General features: G+C 39.3%; 3 protein-coding genes and 1 long non-coding RNA gene across 5 annotated transcripts in view; 3 read left to right on the top strand and 1 right to left on the bottom strand.

Moving 5' to 3' along the window:
- Positions 1–187, bottom strand: part of LOC144655002 (uncharacterized) — a 10,391-nt gene extending 10,204 nt beyond the window's left edge. The window contains exon 1 of the long non-coding RNA XR_013571031.1: positions 89–187. This is a non-coding gene — a long non-coding RNA (uncharacterized LOC144655002). The remainder of the gene's footprint in view (positions 1–88) is intronic.
- The window catches only part of LOC144655515 (uncharacterized), a 21,140-nt gene extending 1,520 nt beyond the window's left edge, over positions 1–19,620 (top strand). Inside the window, exons 1-2 of one of the 2 annotated variants that reach the window (XM_078515758.1) lie at positions 153–473; positions 15,114–19,620. In XM_078515758.1, coding sequence (XP_078371884.1) covers positions 440–473; positions 15,114–16,888 — 1,809 coding nt within the window. In that variant the 5' untranslated portion in view covers positions 153–439 and the 3' untranslated portion in view covers positions 16,889–19,620. Of the gene's footprint in view, positions 1–152; positions 474–15,113 lie in introns of those variants that run through there. The other variant, XM_078515760.1, reaches the window with a different exon arrangement.
- The window catches only part of LOC144655546 (uncharacterized), a 93,662-nt gene that overhangs the window by 62,975 nt on the left and 10,785 nt on the right, over positions 1–19,902 (top strand). The gene's annotated exons all lie outside the window — the stretch shown is intronic.
- The window catches only part of LOC144655544 (uncharacterized), a 125,200-nt gene that overhangs the window by 33,066 nt on the left and 72,232 nt on the right, over positions 1–19,902 (top strand). The window lies entirely within an intron of this gene.

Raw genomic sequence — 19,902 nt, forward strand, 5'->3', positions numbered from 1 at the left:
CCTGTATTTGTTGACCTTTGTTCGCAAGTGCAACTGCTTTTCAAACGTTCCTCGGCATCCATAATAAAGTTTCCTCACAGATTCCTACCTGTATTAATTACACACAGCTGAGGCAGAGGTTCCATTTCAACAAGAAAGCGTGAGAATTGACGTGAAGTTCAAAAATATTAGCCCGTCTTGACTCGAGCGCCATCTTGTTTTATCCACAGGGATACCATATAAGAAATAAAACATGCTAGCCCATTCTCTCCACGGCCAAATTGGTGGAGGACATGTTGTTTACCTGTCAAACAGTTTATATCATTTCTTGCATCAGAATAACCACGTCCAATGTATGTTTTCTTTGTGTGCGGGTTTTACAGAGAGAATTTGTCTAAGATTTTCGTAGCACCTCATAGCTGTGAATGGAAACATTATCAGTCTTGCAAAAAATCAGCAAATGTTTTGGAAACTTCACGACAATTCTGTCGCTGGTGAGTAAAATCGTTTCGTGTCAAACCAAACAACTGATGTTTATCTTACCTATGCGACATTGTTTGACAATAACATTATTACGGTATAGTCAAACGATATCATTGCAAAAAAAGTGAAAAAAAGTGACTCGAAGTTGACTCGTGACTCGAAGTTGACTCAGGCTCGAACTTGACTCGTGCTACGAACAAACTCTCGTGAAATAGTTCTTCCCCAATTTATGTCAGTCATGTTGTGTTTTCTGTGAATTTATCGTCCAGCAATTTGTCACCTTATGTCAAATTATTTCTAAGTTGAAGAAGCGAATAGACGAACTATGAATTTCCTTAGCCGCCAGATGCCTGCCATATTACATTGCTCTTGGACATCATGCACTGTGAAATCACGCAACCTGCAGAATGATAAGTAAATAATCTGCTAGCAGATTATTCACTAAGCTGTAGGTTGCGCGGATTCCCAGAATTAGCGGTAGGCTCTTAGCCAATGAGAAGACAGCTAGTGACTATAGTGTATAATAATACCGAGTAACGCGTCACGTAGAGAATGCATGATTTTATCGTTTCCAAGAGCCGCAAACCAATAATTATTAAAGTTGTTTTTTTTTTTTTTACTGAGTGTGTAGTCGAAGTGTAGACAAGTGTTGGAGTCATTCCTTTTGCCGTGGTTTATATGCGATTCAATCACAGCAAGTCTTCTCAAAAGCAACGTCTGCAAAATCAAATGTTTGCAATCTTCCGTGTGACAAAATCTTTGATCTTATTTGACAAACTGTTGAGATTGACACATGTTTTACCATACTTGAAGAACAAATTGTCAACTTCTAGTGTTGCAACAAAATGTTGTGATTGACACATTTTTCCCATTCTTTTTCGCATTTTTCAACTTCCGCCCAGTCCGCTGGTGGCTGTCAAGAGTAGGGTTGCAGGCCTCTCTTGGGCCTGCAATAAAACAATGATTAGATTATGAGTTCAACATTTCTATAAAGTAATGATAACTTCAAGGGCTAAAAGCTGAATTGAATACCTCTGCCAGCTACTTAAGTTTCATTTATAAATGGAAGGAAACATGATTTAAAAAAGACTATGAAGATTTTATAAAATTTTCATGTCTCTTGAAGCAGTAAGTAAAAATTGCAATTGTATGACACAAGATGGTCATATGTATGTTAAACAATCCGGCCTACTGATAAGGTGCAACAAAAAATGCAAATCGCGCGATATTTTTGGGGCAGATTATGCAATTAAAAAGGCTAATTATGCTACAAATTATGTAAATCATGCAATATTTTTCTGAGGAATTTTAAGCTGTTTACGTAGTCGCTAGTTGCACAATGTTGGCTAGTTATTTTAACTTACATATCAATATACATGTAAAATCGTCATAGTCTCTATAATCTCTACATGCTCTGTCGTTATGCCAGCTTCCAGGGTATTCCATTTGGACAAAACTAATAGTACAGTAGTCCAGATTACAATAAGTAATGAGTAGGCAGTGAAGAGACTTAGAAGATTGATGCCACTTTCCGATGACAATTTCCCTCATTTTGTGTTAAGTTCAAAGCTATAGGGTCATATCTGCAGTAGTAAAACCTGGGATTCCAATAGCAGTCATCAAAAGCCAAGAATCAGTTTCGCTTTCATGTACTCTTATGTGCATTCCATCATTTATGAATAAGGTGTATTGACCTGTGTATCGTTCCTTTAGGCGTACAGGCACCTTCGGACCTGGGGGGGCGGAGACCTTGTTGCCCGAAAAAAATTGTATGGGTTGAAAGCTGAATAAACAGGCATACGAAATGGATAACAGAACGTGGGTTAAAATAGCTGTGTACAAACCTTGCCTGCTTGCTTAAAGGAAATGATAGTTCTTTAATTAATATCGTGGCGTTGTCCGAAGATGTCAATGAACTGAATCATTTGTCTTCGGAAATATTTTATTTATTCACTTAAGTTCAGCAAAAATAAAAGTATTTTTGGGAGGCAATTTACATTGTTTGTCCCCAATTTGAAAGTTATTTAAAATGTGTGAAACATTCAAGGATGATTGGGTTGAAACATATTGGTGAAAGTTTTGAGCTCAGCTGAATTATGCAGAATTTGCAAGAAAAATTGAGGATGGTTATAGCAATTTTACGAGAGGAAACGAAAGCAGATAAATGGGAAATTTGGACTTTTGAACCACAAAGTTCGGTATGTAATGAACGTTTATTCGTTTGTCTCACGATAGAATCGCTTTGAGTTGTTGATCGCGACATTTCGACTGCAATACTGCTAGTCTTCATCAGGCGATGAGGTCGATTGTTTACGCGTCGCTATTTATGCACGTTGGTTCGCTGTGATTGGTGCATTTTGATCCTCATTATTATTCTGACTAACAGATGATGTTCCCTCATAGGTCCGCTTTGTAGTTGAACGGCTGTTATGCTTTCTGATGGTAGGTATCCATGCTTGAGGAATTTCAATTCCGCTATCTCTATTGATGTTATTAGAATGAAGTCTTATTTGGATAGCCTCTTTGACCCTGCGTGTGTATCGGTGAGGGTCACGATCGATAAACTTGACTTGATTCCATAAAGGAATATGCCCCGTTTCGTTTGTGTGCTCCGAAACTGCAGAGGTTTGTGTATGAGCAAGCCTTATGTCTCTGTCGTGTTCTTTTATCCTGTCTTGCATCGCTCTCCCTGTTTCCCCTATATATACTTTGCCGCATTCACATGGAATTTTGTATACAACACCATCTTGTTTGCCTGGTTCTAGGGCGTCTTTCGGTCGTACTTAGTAAGACCGAAGAGTTGTGTCAGATTTAAAGACGGTGCGAACGCCTTGTTCTTGTAGGCAGCGGCGAAGAACCTCTGATACACCTTTAATATAGGGTAAAACCGCAGTAGATTTAAATTTCTGCGTGGGCTGGTTGTTGGCTGTTGGTCTTGTGGTCTTAGTAAGTTTTCGTATGAACGAAGACGGATAACAGAGACATAAGGCTTGCTCATACACAAACCTCCGCAGTTTCGGAGCACGCAAACGAAACGGGGCATATTCCTTTATGGAATCAAGTCAAGTTTATCGATCGTGACCCTCACCGATACACACGCAGGGTCAAAGAGGCTATCCAAATAAGACTTCATTCTAATAACATCATAGACTGTCCACAGCCTCTCGATTTTTCAACGCAAAAATGGAAACGAAGCGAGCGCCGGCATCCAGTTCTCTCGCCATTCTCACCGCGCGCTCATCGATCGAAAAAACAAGAAAAAATAGAGGGCTGTGAACAGTCTAATAACATCAATAGAGATAGCGGAATTGAAATTCCTGAAGCATGGATACCTACGATCAGAAAGCATAACAGCCGTTCAACTACAAAGCGGACCTATGAGGGAACATCATCTGTTAGTCGGCCGGAATAATAATGAGGATCGAAATGCACCAATCACAGCGAACCAACGTGCATAAATAGCGACGCGTAAACAATCGACCTCATCGCCTGATGAAGACTAGCAGTATTGCAGTCGAAACGTCGCAATCAACATCTCAAAGCGATTCTATCGTGAGACAAACGAATAAACGTTCATTACCTATCTTACACCACGATGAACAATATTCACATCTTTAATGACAAAGTTCGATATATTTCCAATACTTTTTCTGTTGATATAATTAGTTTTGATTGTTATGTTGAGATTTGTCTGCTTATCTTCTATTTTTTTCTCTGGGTTGTTGCCCGAATTCTTAGCGTTTTGCCTGAAATATTTTGGTACTGGGGGGGCTGCAGCCCCCTCGCCCCCCCCCGCCTCGTACGCCTATGTTTATGCCAGGTCATAAATCATATTAGTACGATATATACTCAAACAGTGGAAAGCGTTTTTGGTGTGCGCTGATTGGCTACTCAAACTCTGAATATCCTCTGCTATTCAACTCCAAGCCACTCATGAGAAAATTACACTAGTTGCCCCCGCAGGGCTTTGGCCCAGAGGCCAAAGCCCGAGGAGGCATTACAGTGGTCCCCACGTATAAGTAGTTTCATAAGGAAAATACAGAGGAAATACACGGGGAAATACAGTGCATACAGTCAGAAGCCAGAAAAAATCTCGACTTGGTTGAAGTGAGCGCGCAAGCTAGTATCGGGTAATGATGACGTCAAAATAGGGTTTGCCTGCAAATAGTATCGGGTAATGATCCCGGATTTCGCGTCTTCACAACTCCACAACTCTCACCTCGCACATGTTGTGGATCACATTTTGGCGGGATGTATACCGTATACCTTTAAAGGGTGATTTTTAAGTTTATATCCGATATACCAAAAAGATTATTTAAAAAACTTGAAACGCACGCGAGTTACCGACAAAAACGTATTCTTTCAACTTAACTTTTTAGTCCGCTAAAGCCTAGTTTTCACTAGCGACGCAAACACAAGCGCAAGCACAAGCGTAAGGATAACGGCTATAATTTCACCGTGAATACGGCTTCGACGCAAACAAAAGCACAAACACAATTGAATTTTAACGCTTATGATTGAACTTGTGTCAAGCACAAGTACAAGGGTCATTTTTTTTTCCTGTTCGCGTGCTTGCGTTTGTGCTTGTGCTTGTACTTGCGTCGCTGGTGAAAACCAGGCTTAAATGTTCTAAAGCCAATTAGAATGACATCGGCAGACTCGCATGTAATTATCACACAACAATCTAACGTTAACCTTTCGTCGGTCGGGAATAAACACCCAAAGCGATACTTGATGAAAACGTTCGATCTTTTAGTCAGGGCTTTATATTCAGTCGCTACACTTCTAGTAGAAATTCATTCGAGGCTTTGTGCGAAGATTGAATTGCGTGAACATTTCCCCCAGGAGGTGACCGGAAAAAAAAACTTGGCCCGGTCATCCGAGAATGTGTTTGCGGGCAGTTCGGTGGGCGGTGTTTGTCTGCGAAGCGATAGATTTTTCTAAATGCTTTTTTCTCGAATTATATTTTTTTCGCATGGTAGCTAAAACTGCAAGGGATTTGGTTCAATTGACTTCAAATCTTCAGATGAATTACCGTACTTTAATATATCAGCAACAAAAACATGTCGGCGATTGTTTTATTTATAAAAACGTTTGCGTCGAGAGGCTTTTCTGTACCCGACGTTACTAATCGAACAGTTCGGTAATCGAACTTGATCGAACTGAATCGAACTTAATCGAACGATTCGGTTCGATTAGTTCGATAATCGAACAGAATCGAACCCAAAACTTTGTGTGAGAGAGTTCGATTCCGTTCGATTTCCGAACTAATCGAACCAAATCGAACTTAATCGAACACAAAAGACAAATCTTAAATTCACCCTCATACAACCAGATAATTGAACAGTCTGTCTAAGTAACAGTAATAAATGAATAAATTTTTTATTTATGGACTTTCGGCAAAAAAACCCGAAACGCAAAGTTCAACAGACAATAGAAAATAAATCCTCCTTCACTCTAGTTCTATTTCATGTTATCAACCTATGGAGTCCCAAGTAGTCTGCGTAGCTGGCGATTTCGTCGGAAAGCACGCGTGGGAGATTACTGCGAAGACTCGCCTTCTTTCACTTTGCCGATTGTTTCTAGCGACCTTGCCGCTCACTCGCTCCCCAATCAAATTGAATCAAATTGGAGTACAAAACACGTTGAAAGAATGTGAAGAAATAAGCGACAAACAGTAATAAAATTGACATCAATTTCCTTTCTGTTTATTTATTCGTTGTTCTGGGCTAAACAACCGCGCCTGTGACACTCGTATTCACACCCGTTTATTGGGAACATACCGCCATTTGCAGCCAAATGTAATTAGACCGTGAATTTTACGACCGTTGTTTTTTAATCAACATCCATTTTCCATGATTTTCAAATCGAACCCAGTCGAACTTAATCGAGCCTAATCGAACTTAATCGAACGTTCGATTTAGTTCGATTACTCAAAATTTTTTGTGAGAGTTCGATTCTGTTCGATTACCGAACTTAATCGAACCTAATCGCGTGATTACAGTTCGATTCAGTTCGAGTAAGTTCGATTAATCGAACGTTCGATTTGGTTCGATTAGTAACGTCGGGTCTGTACGATCAATCCATGTTTTTTAGCCCTTCTTCGAAAATGCTCTGTAACTTTTTACTGTAATCGAATACGACAAAACGCCGACACGTTTTTTAGCACTTTGGGAGCGGAATTCCTCGAACAAATCAAATTAGCGAATTTTAAAGCTTTCAATAGCCGATTCCGACTTTCGTATTTAGATCTCGTAAAAAATTCAACAATTTACTTTATCACAAAATGGATGAAATTTTTAGATAGCCAGTTCTATGAGCTTTAAATTAATATGGGTTTTATGTATCTACAATTCAACCCGGACGCGCTACAGTGTTTTGAAGTGAGACACGCCTGAAGGCAGTCGAGTTTTTGAGCTTGTGCAAGAGAAGTTTAACGTGGAAGTCTTTTTTGAGCTTTTGCAAGATAAGGATATTTGTTTGGATTTTGTTGATATCGAAATTGATTACAAAGCTTGCTATTGTAGAGTAAGTTGGTTACGATTGCTGAATTGAACAGACTCAGTTTACATAAAGAAAACATTGAGAATAGTGAAACTTAGCAGAAAGTCAGAAACCGTGAGCTACTGCGCAGTGCGAGTGTTTTGTTTTCTTTATGTAAACTCTGTAAACTTGGTTTTTCGACTGAGTCTTTCAGTCGCTTTTGTGTGTGATTTGTGTCTGACAAATCGCAGATTTGTACTGAGTCTTCCAATCTAGCAATCGTAACCAACTTGCACTACAGTAGCAAGCTTTGTGATCTATTACGTGACTGCCATGTTAAAAATTATACAGTTTAGTATTTTAAAATTGAAAGCCAAATTAATATTTTACAATAAAATTGAGCTATCTTCAACTTCTCACTGCCCATCAATGCCTCACCCAGTACCCAGATGCGATAGCCACTAACACAAAACCGCACGCTACAGTTTCGCGCACATTTACAACCCTCAAAAATAAACACAAACAAGTTTCCATTTTATACTAGTGGTAACCACAGGTTAGAAATTGCAGGCCTTGACGCACTTAGAAAAGGTACTGGTACGAGAGTGCGTAATTTTAGATGGCAGTGTCGATAATTAAATGATTAAATGGACAAAAGACAATTATCCCGAGTAACGCGTCACGCAAGGAATGCATGTTTTTGCCCCCGCAGGGTTTTGGCCCAGAGGCCAAAACCCGAGGAGGCATCATTGTAATCCGCGCGAATATAGAGTATATATATGTAGTATATACCGGGAAAAATCTCGATTTGATCAATTTTTGCCCGCAAATAGTCTCGGGAGTTGTAAAATGCCGACAAGCTGAAAGCCCGCAAGTAGGTATCGGGAGGTATCGGGAGTTGTAAAATGCCGAAATACGGTGATTGGTCAATGATGACGCAAGTAAACGATGATTGGGTAATGATGACAGCCCAAGCATGAGCACGTGCACGATGACAACAAGCAAACAAACGACGCTTGTAAACGTTGATTGCAGTTGGGCAGAATTTGAAAAAGATAATTTGAGGTTTTATTCGAGGCCTATTCATTTCACAATGTCTAAAAGCCGAAAGCAATGCAATTGTTGAAGACTTCGCGATAATTAACTAAGTAACTCGCAGAGAAGTAAGAAAATCCACATTTTTTACATCTGAGTGGCCGAAGAAGAAATATGTCTAGGAACACGTACCCCGGGGGGGCTACTTGAAAAGGTTTGATACGGGGAGGCTCCGCCCCGAGGTCCAACCCCTTACCCTTTTATATACCATTTTGACAGAAAAAATACCCCTTTCGTATACCTTTTATTGAAAAAAGGCAGCCCTTTCACATACCTAAATGACATGACATATACCTTACACAGGAAGTCTTATTCTCATTTTTATGTAGTGTTTAATAAATCAAAATGATACAGCCATAAGGTGCGTCTGTTCGAAATATTTTTATTTAAGACCCCTTTAAATACCTAAATAACAGATTTCCCTACCCTTTCACATACTTAATCTTGTGAAATTCCTACCCTTTTATATACCTGAAGCGTAAAAAAGGTACCCCTTTCGGGCGGAGCCTCCCTGTATAGGCCATTATAGGGAGTGCCCCCCCCGGGACACGTACGAACTGATATCAAGCCATATCTTCAAATTTGTCTGCGATTTACGATAAGCAAGCCTAAGTCCAAAACCGCGATTTACCAAGCGCAAACTACTTGAACGGAGAAAAGCCTTGATCAGTCTATCTCCGGACGAGATTTACAAGAAACTTAAAAAAAAGATCTCGAGATAATTAAGACTCGCGGCAGGCGAAACCGGAAACCAGAAGCGAGCGACTTTTAGAAAGTCAAGCGTTTTCATTGTCAAAGGTGAGAAATTCTTTTGGTATCCTTTTTTTAAAAAGTTGATCGTTGTCATGAAGCGTGATTTACGATAAGAAAGCCTTTGTCCAACTGACCGTCGTGATTTACCAGGCACAAACTACTTAAATGGAGAAAACTTATGCGGCATCAAGAAAAGAAATTCAAAAGAGATCTCGAGATGCATTGTGATTATTTAAAACTCGCGGCAGGCGTGTTAGATTTGAGCCCGCAAAGCGGCCCATTCAAAGCGACGAAGTCGCGAAAACGAGCCACGCAAGTCGCGATAGGTCGACCGTGTTAAATTAATAAAGACGACGGACTTTTTCTAAAGTCTAGCTTGAGTCTAGCTGAGATCCATCCTCGGAGACCCAGGGGCAGTTAGTGGGGGCGACGGGCAGCTTATCGGGACAACGAGATTTTCGGGCGAAAGTTTACAACATAGAGCGTAACAGCCCCTGGGCACTTTGTCTTACCGAACCAGTTCCAGAAGCGTTTGAACTCCTTCCTCTTGATTGGCCACAAAAATATTTTTGTGGCCAATCAGCGAGGTTGACCAGAAGAGCGACTCTGACGTCTTCTTACACGAAGTTGTTTTCCTCATAGACTCGTCGTCGTTGTTAAGCCCGTCCATCGGATGATACTACGTGGGTCTCAGATAAAAAAGCAAAACAAAAACAAAACAACGAGGCCTGGGAATATGTTAAATGTAGCATAGCGTCGCATAGCGCACATCCTCGGAGACCCAGGGGCAGTTAGTGGGGCAAGGGAAACGCGAAAAAGCGGGTAAAAAATAGTGCGAAACTGCCAGTTACATAAATCAGCATATAAAAGTTATATTGACTGAAAGTGCCCCTGGGGAAAGATTCTTACCAGACCAGTTCAAAAAGCTCTCTGAATACTGCCTCGTGATTGGGCAGAAAAATCTTTTGTTTTCCCTTTGTGTTATTCTGCCCAATCGGCGAACAGCTTGACTGCGGTCCTTTTGTTGTGTTCTCATGCAAACGAAGTATGTACACAAAGCCAGTTCGCTCGCTATATCTGTCTTGCTTTTTAGCGGAGAATTTGCTCGGGAAGGATACGTTTCGGCTAGTGCCTCCCCTGGTCGAAAACGTCGAAAGTTTGACGGCCATGCCCGCGGAGAAACGGCGGATTCTTCACATTGTGGTTGATCGCAGGAATCGTAACACTTGAATGCTGCTTGCGAGCTATTAAAGTTTGTGTGCGATATGCAGCTTGTTGCACTGCTATAAAAATGGATGTTTTTCAGATCTTTTACGGAAAGATTGATGACAGTTTGAGGCGAAACTTTTCCAAACAAGAGTATATTTTTCACGAACAAACCAGGCAGATGTGTCAAGCGGCCGATCGCGACTAGCTACGCGTGCAAAGCGTGCAGCAGCGATCCTAGCACTGGCTTTTGTGTACAAAAGGACCGAAGTCAAGCTGGTCGTCGATTGGGCAGAATAATACAAAGGGAAAACAAAAGATTTTTCTGCCCAATCACGAGGCAGTATTCAAAGAGCTTTTTGAACTGGTCTGGTAAGAATCTTTCCCCAGGGGCACTTTCAGTCAATAGAACTTTTATATGCTGATTTATGTAACTGGCAGTTTCGCGCTATTTTTTACCCGCTTTTTCGCGTTTCTCTTGCCCCACAAACTGCCCCTGGGTCTCCGAGGATGCATAGCGCAAGGAAACCAAAAGTTTTTAAAGCTATACGCGAGCACCTCTTGTTTATAAGTTTTGTTTTTGTTATTTAAATATCCAACAAATTAAACAAAAACCCTTTGTTTTAACTGTCAAGCTGGCAACAAAATAACAATAGGTGACGACAGCGATATCTTTGCTAACGCGTGGCCCGTGCAGTGAAGTACCCAGACCGTGTCAAGTTCCAGAAGTCGGGCAACGACCGAGAAAAATAATAAGAATTGTTGTTTACTCGAATAACTATTAAAAAGCGCGCAACTAACAGTGTAGAACTGGCAGTCGTCTAAGGCTTATTTTTTCTGAGACTCTCCATGTAATAGCATCCGATTGATGGGCAGAGCATCCACGACGAGTCTATGAGGAAAACAACTTCGTGTAAGAAGACATCAGAATCCCCTGGCCGGTCCTCGTCGCTGATTGGCCACAAAAATATTTTTGTGGCCAATCAGGAGGAAGGAGTTCAAACGCTTCTGGAACTGGTTCGGTAAGACAAAGTGCCCAGGGGCTGTTACGCTCTATGTTGTAAACTTTCGCCCGAAAATCCCGTTGTCCCGATAAGCTGCCCGTCACCCCCACTAACTGCCCCTGGGTCTCCGAGGATGGCTGAGATCCCCCACCACAGCAAAACATGACAAAATGATGTCAAGATGCTGTTGCGTTCTTGTAATTAAATGATTTACGGTATCATAATTAATAATCATCCAAAATAGAAAATTAATTTCTAATAAAATGTCTGAATTGTAGAAAAGGATGAACAGCAGAGAAAAACCGATAAACATCGTCGAAACTTCGGGGGCAACCTAGTGTCAGCTATTTCTAGTTATCGTTTTGGGAAGTGTAATCGAGCACGCGGTGTGAATTGAGATGTGATTTTTCTCAGTCGGTAAACTCACTATGTTGTGCTCGCCTTTTATTAACGTGGCGCGATTAATGATAAGTCACGCTTAATTGCCGCTAACCGGCCGCGAACCAGTCAGAGTTGTTTTTTGTCGGATTGACAGTTTACTGAACTGTAGTCGAGCACGCGGTGTGAATTGAGATGTGATTTTCCTCGGTCGATAAACTCGCTATGTCGTCAGTGTTATAACGAATTTCTCGAGAATAACCGTTGTTGGAATCATTCGTCAATCAGTCTGCAAATTGTAATGTTTGCAATCTTCCATGTGACAGAAGCCTAGATCTTATGTGACAATCGTTCTTGGAGAACAGATTTTCTCTTCCGGTGTTTCGACAAACTGTCGTGATTGACACATTTTTCGCATTCCGATCGTTCATAGTGGAAGAACAAAATTTTCAACTTCCGTTTTCTGTTCGCTTTTTATTAACGTGGCGCGCACGCGTAAAACGCAATCCGCTGGTCACTGTCAAGATTAGGGTTGCGGGCAGATCAAAAGACCGGGGGCACTTTTAGTGTCAACTACCCCTAGTTAATGGAATAAACTGATCAAAAGTCATCCTTTTGGGCTATATATATTATCTCACTGTTTGAGAATTTACTAAAACAACTATTTACCTCAGTGTCATTGGTTAGTGGTGGATATTCATCTCACCGCCTCGCAGCTTGGTATCCTAGCTGAACCGCGTTTCAAAATACCTTTTGAAAGAGATGTTTTTGATTTGTTTTGTTCTTTGCTTTTTAAGAAACGTGTTTCGAACAGTTAAAACCGCAACTTAATTTAATTATAGTGAAATTACAGTAAAAACCCGCGTGTAAGAACCTACTTTTTCAGAAATTGGCAAAGCAGGTTCTTGTATTAATTATGGGGTACTTATTGACAGTTTAGGCTAAGTAGGTTCTTAATTTCTACAGAGTAGACATAGTATTAAATCTGGTCTGTTCTTCATTATAAATATTTTTTAATGTACCCATGTTGCCAAAAGTCCAACAACATTAATTGATCAATGATACAGTACCGTATGCAAAATGTATCTTTTCATCAAGAACTGTCAATATGGAAATACTGCTGTAACAGAAACAACTTGAATTGATTGAAATTGCAAAAAAAAAATATATATTTTGCAAAATATTTGGTTTTTAGTGTAGTGTTTGTACACTACACTAGTGCAGTTAATTTAGAGTAGTAGACATACATATGCAAATTAGACTGGAACTGGCTTGTCCACGAATGTTATAAAGCAATGGGTTAAAAGTTCGTGACAAGGCTCGAACGCGCTCTGGGCAATTAATTGAGGGAAAAAAGGTACTCGCAACATGAGATAAATGTTCTTCACCAAAATAAACTTACAGCCAGTGTACTCCGTGAGATGGTAATAGATTCACGCGAGTAATAACGCAAACAAAATACTTGATGTAAGACTTCTAAGTGGATTCCGGAGATACCGGCAGTAAAATGAGAGGACATTTAAAACTTATAAAGGATACACGTCACGCAAGCTAGCAGTAAGAGATTAATATTTGAGCTCTGGGCAGTTAATAGGGAAAAAGGTCATCGCAACATAAGATAAATGTACTGCGCCAAAATAAACTGATAAAAAACTTATACTGAACCAGTGCCCAACTCTGTGAGATGGCAACAGATTCAGGTGAGTAATCGCGCAAGCAGAATGATTACGGAGATACCGAAAGTAAAATGAGAGGGCATTTAAAACTTATAAAGGATAAACGTCACGCTAGCTAGCAGTGAGTGATTAAAATTTTAGCTTGCTGAGACATCAGCGAGGTAGCAAGTTCATTCGGACATCATTATTGAAGAATGTCACAAGGCTGACTCTTATTATTTTCCGTACAAAAGCTACCTTCTTAAGTCACTGAGGTGATGTGCTTAAGTTTTTTGAAACAAAATTTATAGTTTGCTAAGTGATGCCATTTAACTAGCTACCTCCCTTAGTCACTGCAAGATCTAATCAACCGTTTTCAATGTGTTAGGGGAAATTCTTCTTTAGACAGATCACGTTATTAAAGAACGTGGCAGGATGACTCGAATTATTTTCAGTAAGTAAGCTACCTTCTTTAGTCGCTGAGGTGATGTGCTTAAGTTTTTTTTAACAAAATCAATAGTTTGCTAAGTGATGCCATTAACTACCTCCCTTATTTACTGCAAGATATGAAAAACAATACAATACATACAATACAATCTTTATTTAACGTGGTCCCCACACTTAGCTAAAAAGCTAGTTTTCAGGTGCGCCACGAAATAAAAATACAAAATAGAAAAATAAAAACTTCTTGAAAGTGTATAAAAATAAAATAACTAAGATTAAAAATATAAAAATTTAAAATCTAAAATTTACAAATTAAAAAAAAAATTAAAATATTATTAAAAACAGTAAAATAGCAATAATAAAAAATTGACAAACTACTCGGTCAAAGTCCCGTAAGATTTAATGTTCTTAGGTTCGTTTTAAAAAACGCTGTCAACGTGTTGGTGAAATTCTTCTTTAGACAGATCATGTTCTCAAATAACATGACAGACGTGTCTCGTCTGACAATTGCCAGACATATATGCTCGACTGGTGACGAGTCACGTGACAACTCTATCAAACACTACACTGTCCGTGCAGACCGCTCATTGGTAAAAAATATATAAATCGTATTGGTGTGTACCATATATATGGTATAAGAGTGGTACAGAATGCTAGGAACAATTCCGATTGCCCGTATTGAAAAAACGCCTGTCAAGATGCGTGGTCCTGGCATGAGTAAACATTGGGTAATAAATATGGCGGCAAAGAGGCAGCCATTATCGCAGCAACTTTTTAATAAAGAGGAGGAAGAAAGTATTAAGACTGTAATGAGTTTTTCGAATGTTCAGGCAGTGCCATCAAAAGCAGTTTTTTCTTGTCCGTTTTTACTATTTATTCAATGACAGAAACACCAAAAATAAACTGTTTGTGGCAGTTAAGAGAACAGAAGAGAACAAAGCCATCACTATTCCCGCAGGCGTATTCTGGGAATATTTTACCATTTTCATTGTAAGCTTCATGGAAAAATACAAGCAAAATCAAGAGTTCAAAAATCGAACGTTGGATTGAGTTCGATTGAACACTCTCGTGGTGAGTTCTATTTCGTTCGAATGCTGAACTCAATCTAACGCAATCTATGATTTGAGTTCGTTTGAATTCGACTGAAATTCAGTTCGATTGGGTTTGATTAACTATGCCGGGGAAATATGAAAGCGGAATAAAAAATGCACGCATTTCACATTCTGGCTTCTCTCTTTCCAAACTTGTTAAAAAAACGCTCGTAATCACCATGTTTTCTTGTTTATGAACTACTGTCTAGTGTTGGGTGGGGGCTTCATAGACAGGGGACTAATTAAATACATTTATCTTGCACAGAGGAGAGTTAAAAGAGAAGTTAAAGTTAATTTGCTTTAATAGATTAAGGTGGCCCAACGTTCTCTGCATGATGCAGAACAGCAGACTGCCTTAAAACTTTGTTATGAAAACCCAAGCTTGTTTTTCTTTTTTTTGGTTAATGCGCTGACAAGTCTATTCTTCCTCCAACTGGTTTCACAGCAGTTTCTTCATGCATGTTCGTCACTAAAACACTTTTTTGCCGTTTTTACTTAGAGCAAACCCTGATACAATTTGTTTTTTATTTCCAATTTCTTAGGAATACGCATTACTGACAACAGTCCTGACTGGTCTACTAACAAGATGCCTCGTAACTATGTCGACCATAGCACATCTGTTGGCGACGAAGGAAATGAAGTGAAAGAAAAGATGGCAGTAAGCAAGCACCAGGAAGAAACACACAGTGGGAAGAAGACGTATACATGCAACCATTGTAAGAAGTGCTTTAGTAGTTCATCAAGTCGCATAAGACATGAGCGAACACATACAGGAGTGAAACCTTATACATGCAAGTACTGTAACAGGTGCTTTAACACATCGTCAGAATGCAAGTCGCATGAGCGAACGCATACAGGAGTGAAGCCGTATACATGCAAGCACTGCAATAAGTGCTTTAGCCAGTTAAGAAATTGCAAGACACATGAACAAACACATACAGGAGTGAAGCCGTATGCATGCAAGCATTGTGAAAAGTGCTTTACCCGTTTAGGGGATTGCAAGACGCATGAACGGACGCATACTGGAGAAAAGCCGTATAAATGCAAGTATTGTAATAAGTGCTTTAGCGGTTCATCAAATTGCAAGGTACATGAACGTACACATACAGGAGAGAAGCCCTATACATGCAAGTATTGTAATAAATGCTTTAGCCAGTTATCACTTTGTGAGCAACATGAAAGAGTTCATACAGGAGAGAAGCCGTATTCATGTAAACATTGCAAAAAGTGCTTTAGATGTCAATCAGATTGCAAGGAACATGAACGAATACATACAGGAGTGAAGCCATATGCTTGCAAGCATTGCAGTAAATGTTTTAGCAGTTCATCAAACTGCAAGCAACATGAACGAACACATACAGCAGAAAAAACATTTGAATGCAGTTATTGTAACAAGTGCTTTAGCACGTCATTATATTGCAAGCAACATGAAAGAACACATTCACAAGTGAAGCCGTATAAGTGTAGGCATTGCAATAAGTGTTTTAGGCAGTCATCAAATTGCAAGAAGCATGAACAAACACATACAGGAGAGAAGCCGTATGCATGCAAGCATTGTAATAAGTGCTTTCGCCAGTTATCACATTGTAAGCAACATGAACGAATTCATACAGGAGAGAAACCGTATGCATGTACACACTGCAAAAAGTGCTTTAGCCGTTGGACAGATTGGAAGGAACATGAACGAATCCATACAGGAGTGAAGCCGTATGCATGCAAGCATTGTAATAAGTGCTTTAGCAAATCAACAAACTGCAAGCAACATGAACGAACACATACAGGAGTAAAACCATTTGCATGTAAATATTGTAACAAGTGCTTTAGCACGTCATCACATTGCAAGCAACATGAAAGAACACATACAGGAGAGAAGCCTTATACATGCAAACATTGCAGTAAGTGCTTTAACGCTTTGTCAGCATATCGTCAACATGAACGAACACATACAGGAGTGAAGCCTTATACCTGCAAGCATTGTAAAAAGTGCTTTAGCAGCTCATCGAATTGCAGGCAACATGAACAAATACATACAGGAGTGAAGTCGTACTCGTGCAAGCATTGTGGAAGACGCTTTTACAAATCTTCAAACTGCAAAACCCATGAAAGGCGACACATGCAACAAAAGTCGTTAAAACGGAAGCAGGAAACAGCAGGAACTCACTTTGGCACAAAGTCCCGTATGTTGCCATCGTTGACTGAAGAAAATTCAAGCCAAGTTGAAAGCCTCACTTGTTGGATTTGTCAGGAGGAGTTAAGCAGTGCGGCTTGTCTCGTCAAACATTACGATGATCATATGAAAAAAGTAACGCCTATGTAATTGGCATGCTTAGCTACGTGCCCGTCCTTTATTTTATTTATTTTTGAGTGCTTATGGAAGAGTTGCTAGATAAAAGAGTCACATTTTTTAAAGGAATTTAGCAGTGCGGCTTGTCTCGTCAAACATTACGATGATCATATGGAAAAAGTAACGCCTGTGTAATTGGCATGCTTAGCTACATGCCTGTCCTTTATTGCGACCAGCGAACAAGCACTAGCGCAGTTCGCTGGGAGCAACTCTAATGTTGGTGAGGAAAGATTTCTTTGACGCTGACTAGCGATTCCATTATATACTCCTAAAATTCGCGGGCGCTTGTATTGTTCTCGAGCTATATTTGGCATTTAGCACGTGAACAAATGTTTCTGCTCATATGATTTTAATTAAATTAATCCATATTTGGTGCAGCGAAACATGCGTTCAAAAATTCCATATTCCTTATTTGGCGTGTTCGTACGTGCCCGTGTTTTCACGATGTCAACATGTTTTCACATCGCTCATGAGTTTTCTGAGCGGTTAGTGTGAAACGAAGACTAAAATGCAGATTGAGGGTAAAATGAACACAGCAGACCGTGAGAAAAATGCAGACAGAGGGTAAAGTAACGAAATACGAGTCACAAAGCCTTCCGCCGACTCCAAAGTTCGAAGAAATGGATGTCAGATTACGTTTCGCATGAGCGAACACGTGAATGGACTGGTGGAATTAAAATGTTTATATGCCGACACAAAATGTGTTCAATTTTTTACTTTTATTACGGACTTGACCTTGTGAGAATTTAAGTCTTCGTCACCAGTAAACTGGATGAAACTGAACGGTTAACAGCCCTTTCAGCTTTTTCAGGCTGTGCCCTTTCGGAAAATATTTTTTTACGCACACGAACTCATTGAAACTCAAGTCATTTGTTTATCGCTCCTTGTGTTGCAGCCGTACGTGTCACGAAATTCTCGATCGTCTGCAATTCGCAACGCAAGCAAGCAAGTTAACCGCTCGCTATAAACACAAAAGTGTTGTACCTTTTATTTTTTTATATAGTGCTTTATTACGACGGTTAGCGAAGCAAAGCCATTATTTATAACTTTACTGCGGAAGCGCCAGTTAAAAACACTTGAAAGAGCTGTTGCGGGGGAGTAATTTGATCGCTGAACGTGACCTTGCTGTGTCGGCATGGTATAAAAGAGAATTATTTTTCTAAATTATCCTTAAACCGTCTAGTTAAATGAGTTAAATCGGGTTTTCAAACGTATCAAAAAGTTATTTTGATAGCTTTTGATCAAATTATCTATTTTGTATGACATTTATCACCAGTTCATTTTCATGATCGCTCATGCGACGCATTGTCTGGCGTACATTTCTTCGAAATTTGGAGCAGCTAGCCGGCAGGGAAAAATGGCTTTGTGACTCATATTTCGTTACTTTACCCGTCGGTCTGTATTTTGCCCCTGGTCTGCAGTCTGCATTTTACACTGACCGGATTGAAAAACAATAATTCACATAAAACATAACTCATTTCTAGAATTCACATTCCTGTAGTTTCTTTTATTTCACAACATTTTTAAAATATAATTCTATACAAAATACACATGGCGCACTACTTAACGTATCGTTATTACTAGTTTTATTCTTTTTAGTGCTTATGGTAGAAATGCTAGAGGAAAAGGAATCACATTTTTAAGAAATAAATTAAACGCATATTTGAAATTTACCGTAGAAATGGCGTCAAAACGTCTCAAAATACACAGTGATCAAATTATCTTGTTACGCAAAGCATAAGTGTTCAGTTATAAACTCCAGAGTTTTGAGTAAATACTACCACTAATGAAGATTTATAAGCTAATTATTCCTATTTACCTCTTTTCTCTTTTTCCATGACAACGTTATTTCAATTATGTGTTTTTTTTTTTGAACTACCATGTACTGTAAAATCTTGGTTTAACACCCCCCCCCCCCCCCCACCACCACCAAGATTCAAGTCCGGCTTTCAGCTGGGGAAAAGTACTTTTAAATGTAAAGGTCATCGCAGTTATTTATGCAACTTACGCAAATAACTGCGATGATCTTTTTTACATGTATTTATTTATGTTCTCCTTATTTTAGTTACAGTATATGAATTTCTTGTATTTAATTTTTTCATGTTCATCCAGCTCAGCTCAGACCAGCTCTCAGTTGGCTCGCTAGCTTAAAAGAGCAGTTTACTTCAGGCTTTTTTCGCAACTGCATAAGTGGCTTACATGATCTGCTTTACATCTATTTCTTTATTCCACAGTTCCAATATATGCAATTCGTGTATCCTTATCTCGAAAAGTACTTAAATAAGCTTTGGAAATTCATATGTAAATGATAGTTCAGCTTATCTTAACGGTATTGGAAATATTTTTTTGGCAGTTCGTGAAATATGACGGGAACGATATGACTTTAAGTAATAGAGGGAAAATATTTCAACGAAGAATTATTGCTTATGCTGTATTTTGTATTGTTTATGTAGCTGTACTTTTGGGACAACCTAGTTGTCTTTCAAGTATCATTCTTATGTAGTTTAAGCTTATATCTGTAACTGACAAAGATGTAGTTAAATTCAGTAAAAAGCACGCGGCAAATTACTTGAAAAACCATCTGTATCGGTTTTTTAGCCATTTTATTTTTGTTTTATCAGATTAATATTGGCTTGACAATTATAGTAATTATAATGATCTGTTAGTGATTTGCATAGTACATGGTTTACAAATAAATAAAATCGATTTCTCATCCTTGTCTGTCATAAACTAAACAGACGTCTCTCTTTACGCGCTCAGTTCTCCACCAACTCATGAGATGAATGATAGCAGCCCTAAGCTGATTGGCCCTGTGACATACAAACACCCCTCACCTTAGTAACTAATTGACTTACTACAGACACATTAATTTCATTGCAACAACCAAGAGGAAAGTTTGACAAATGAATAGCTCAAAAATGCCCAAAAGAAACGAAGTTGTTGGTGATGTTATTTTAGCAACGGCCTTGTATAGGGGCGGATCTAGG

Source organism: Oculina patagonica, chromosome 5, assembly GCF_052425735.1.
Source record: "Oculina patagonica isolate OP01 chromosome 5, crgOcupat, whole genome shotgun sequence".
NCBI lineage: Eukaryota > Metazoa > Cnidaria > Anthozoa > Scleractinia > Oculinidae > Oculina > Oculina patagonica.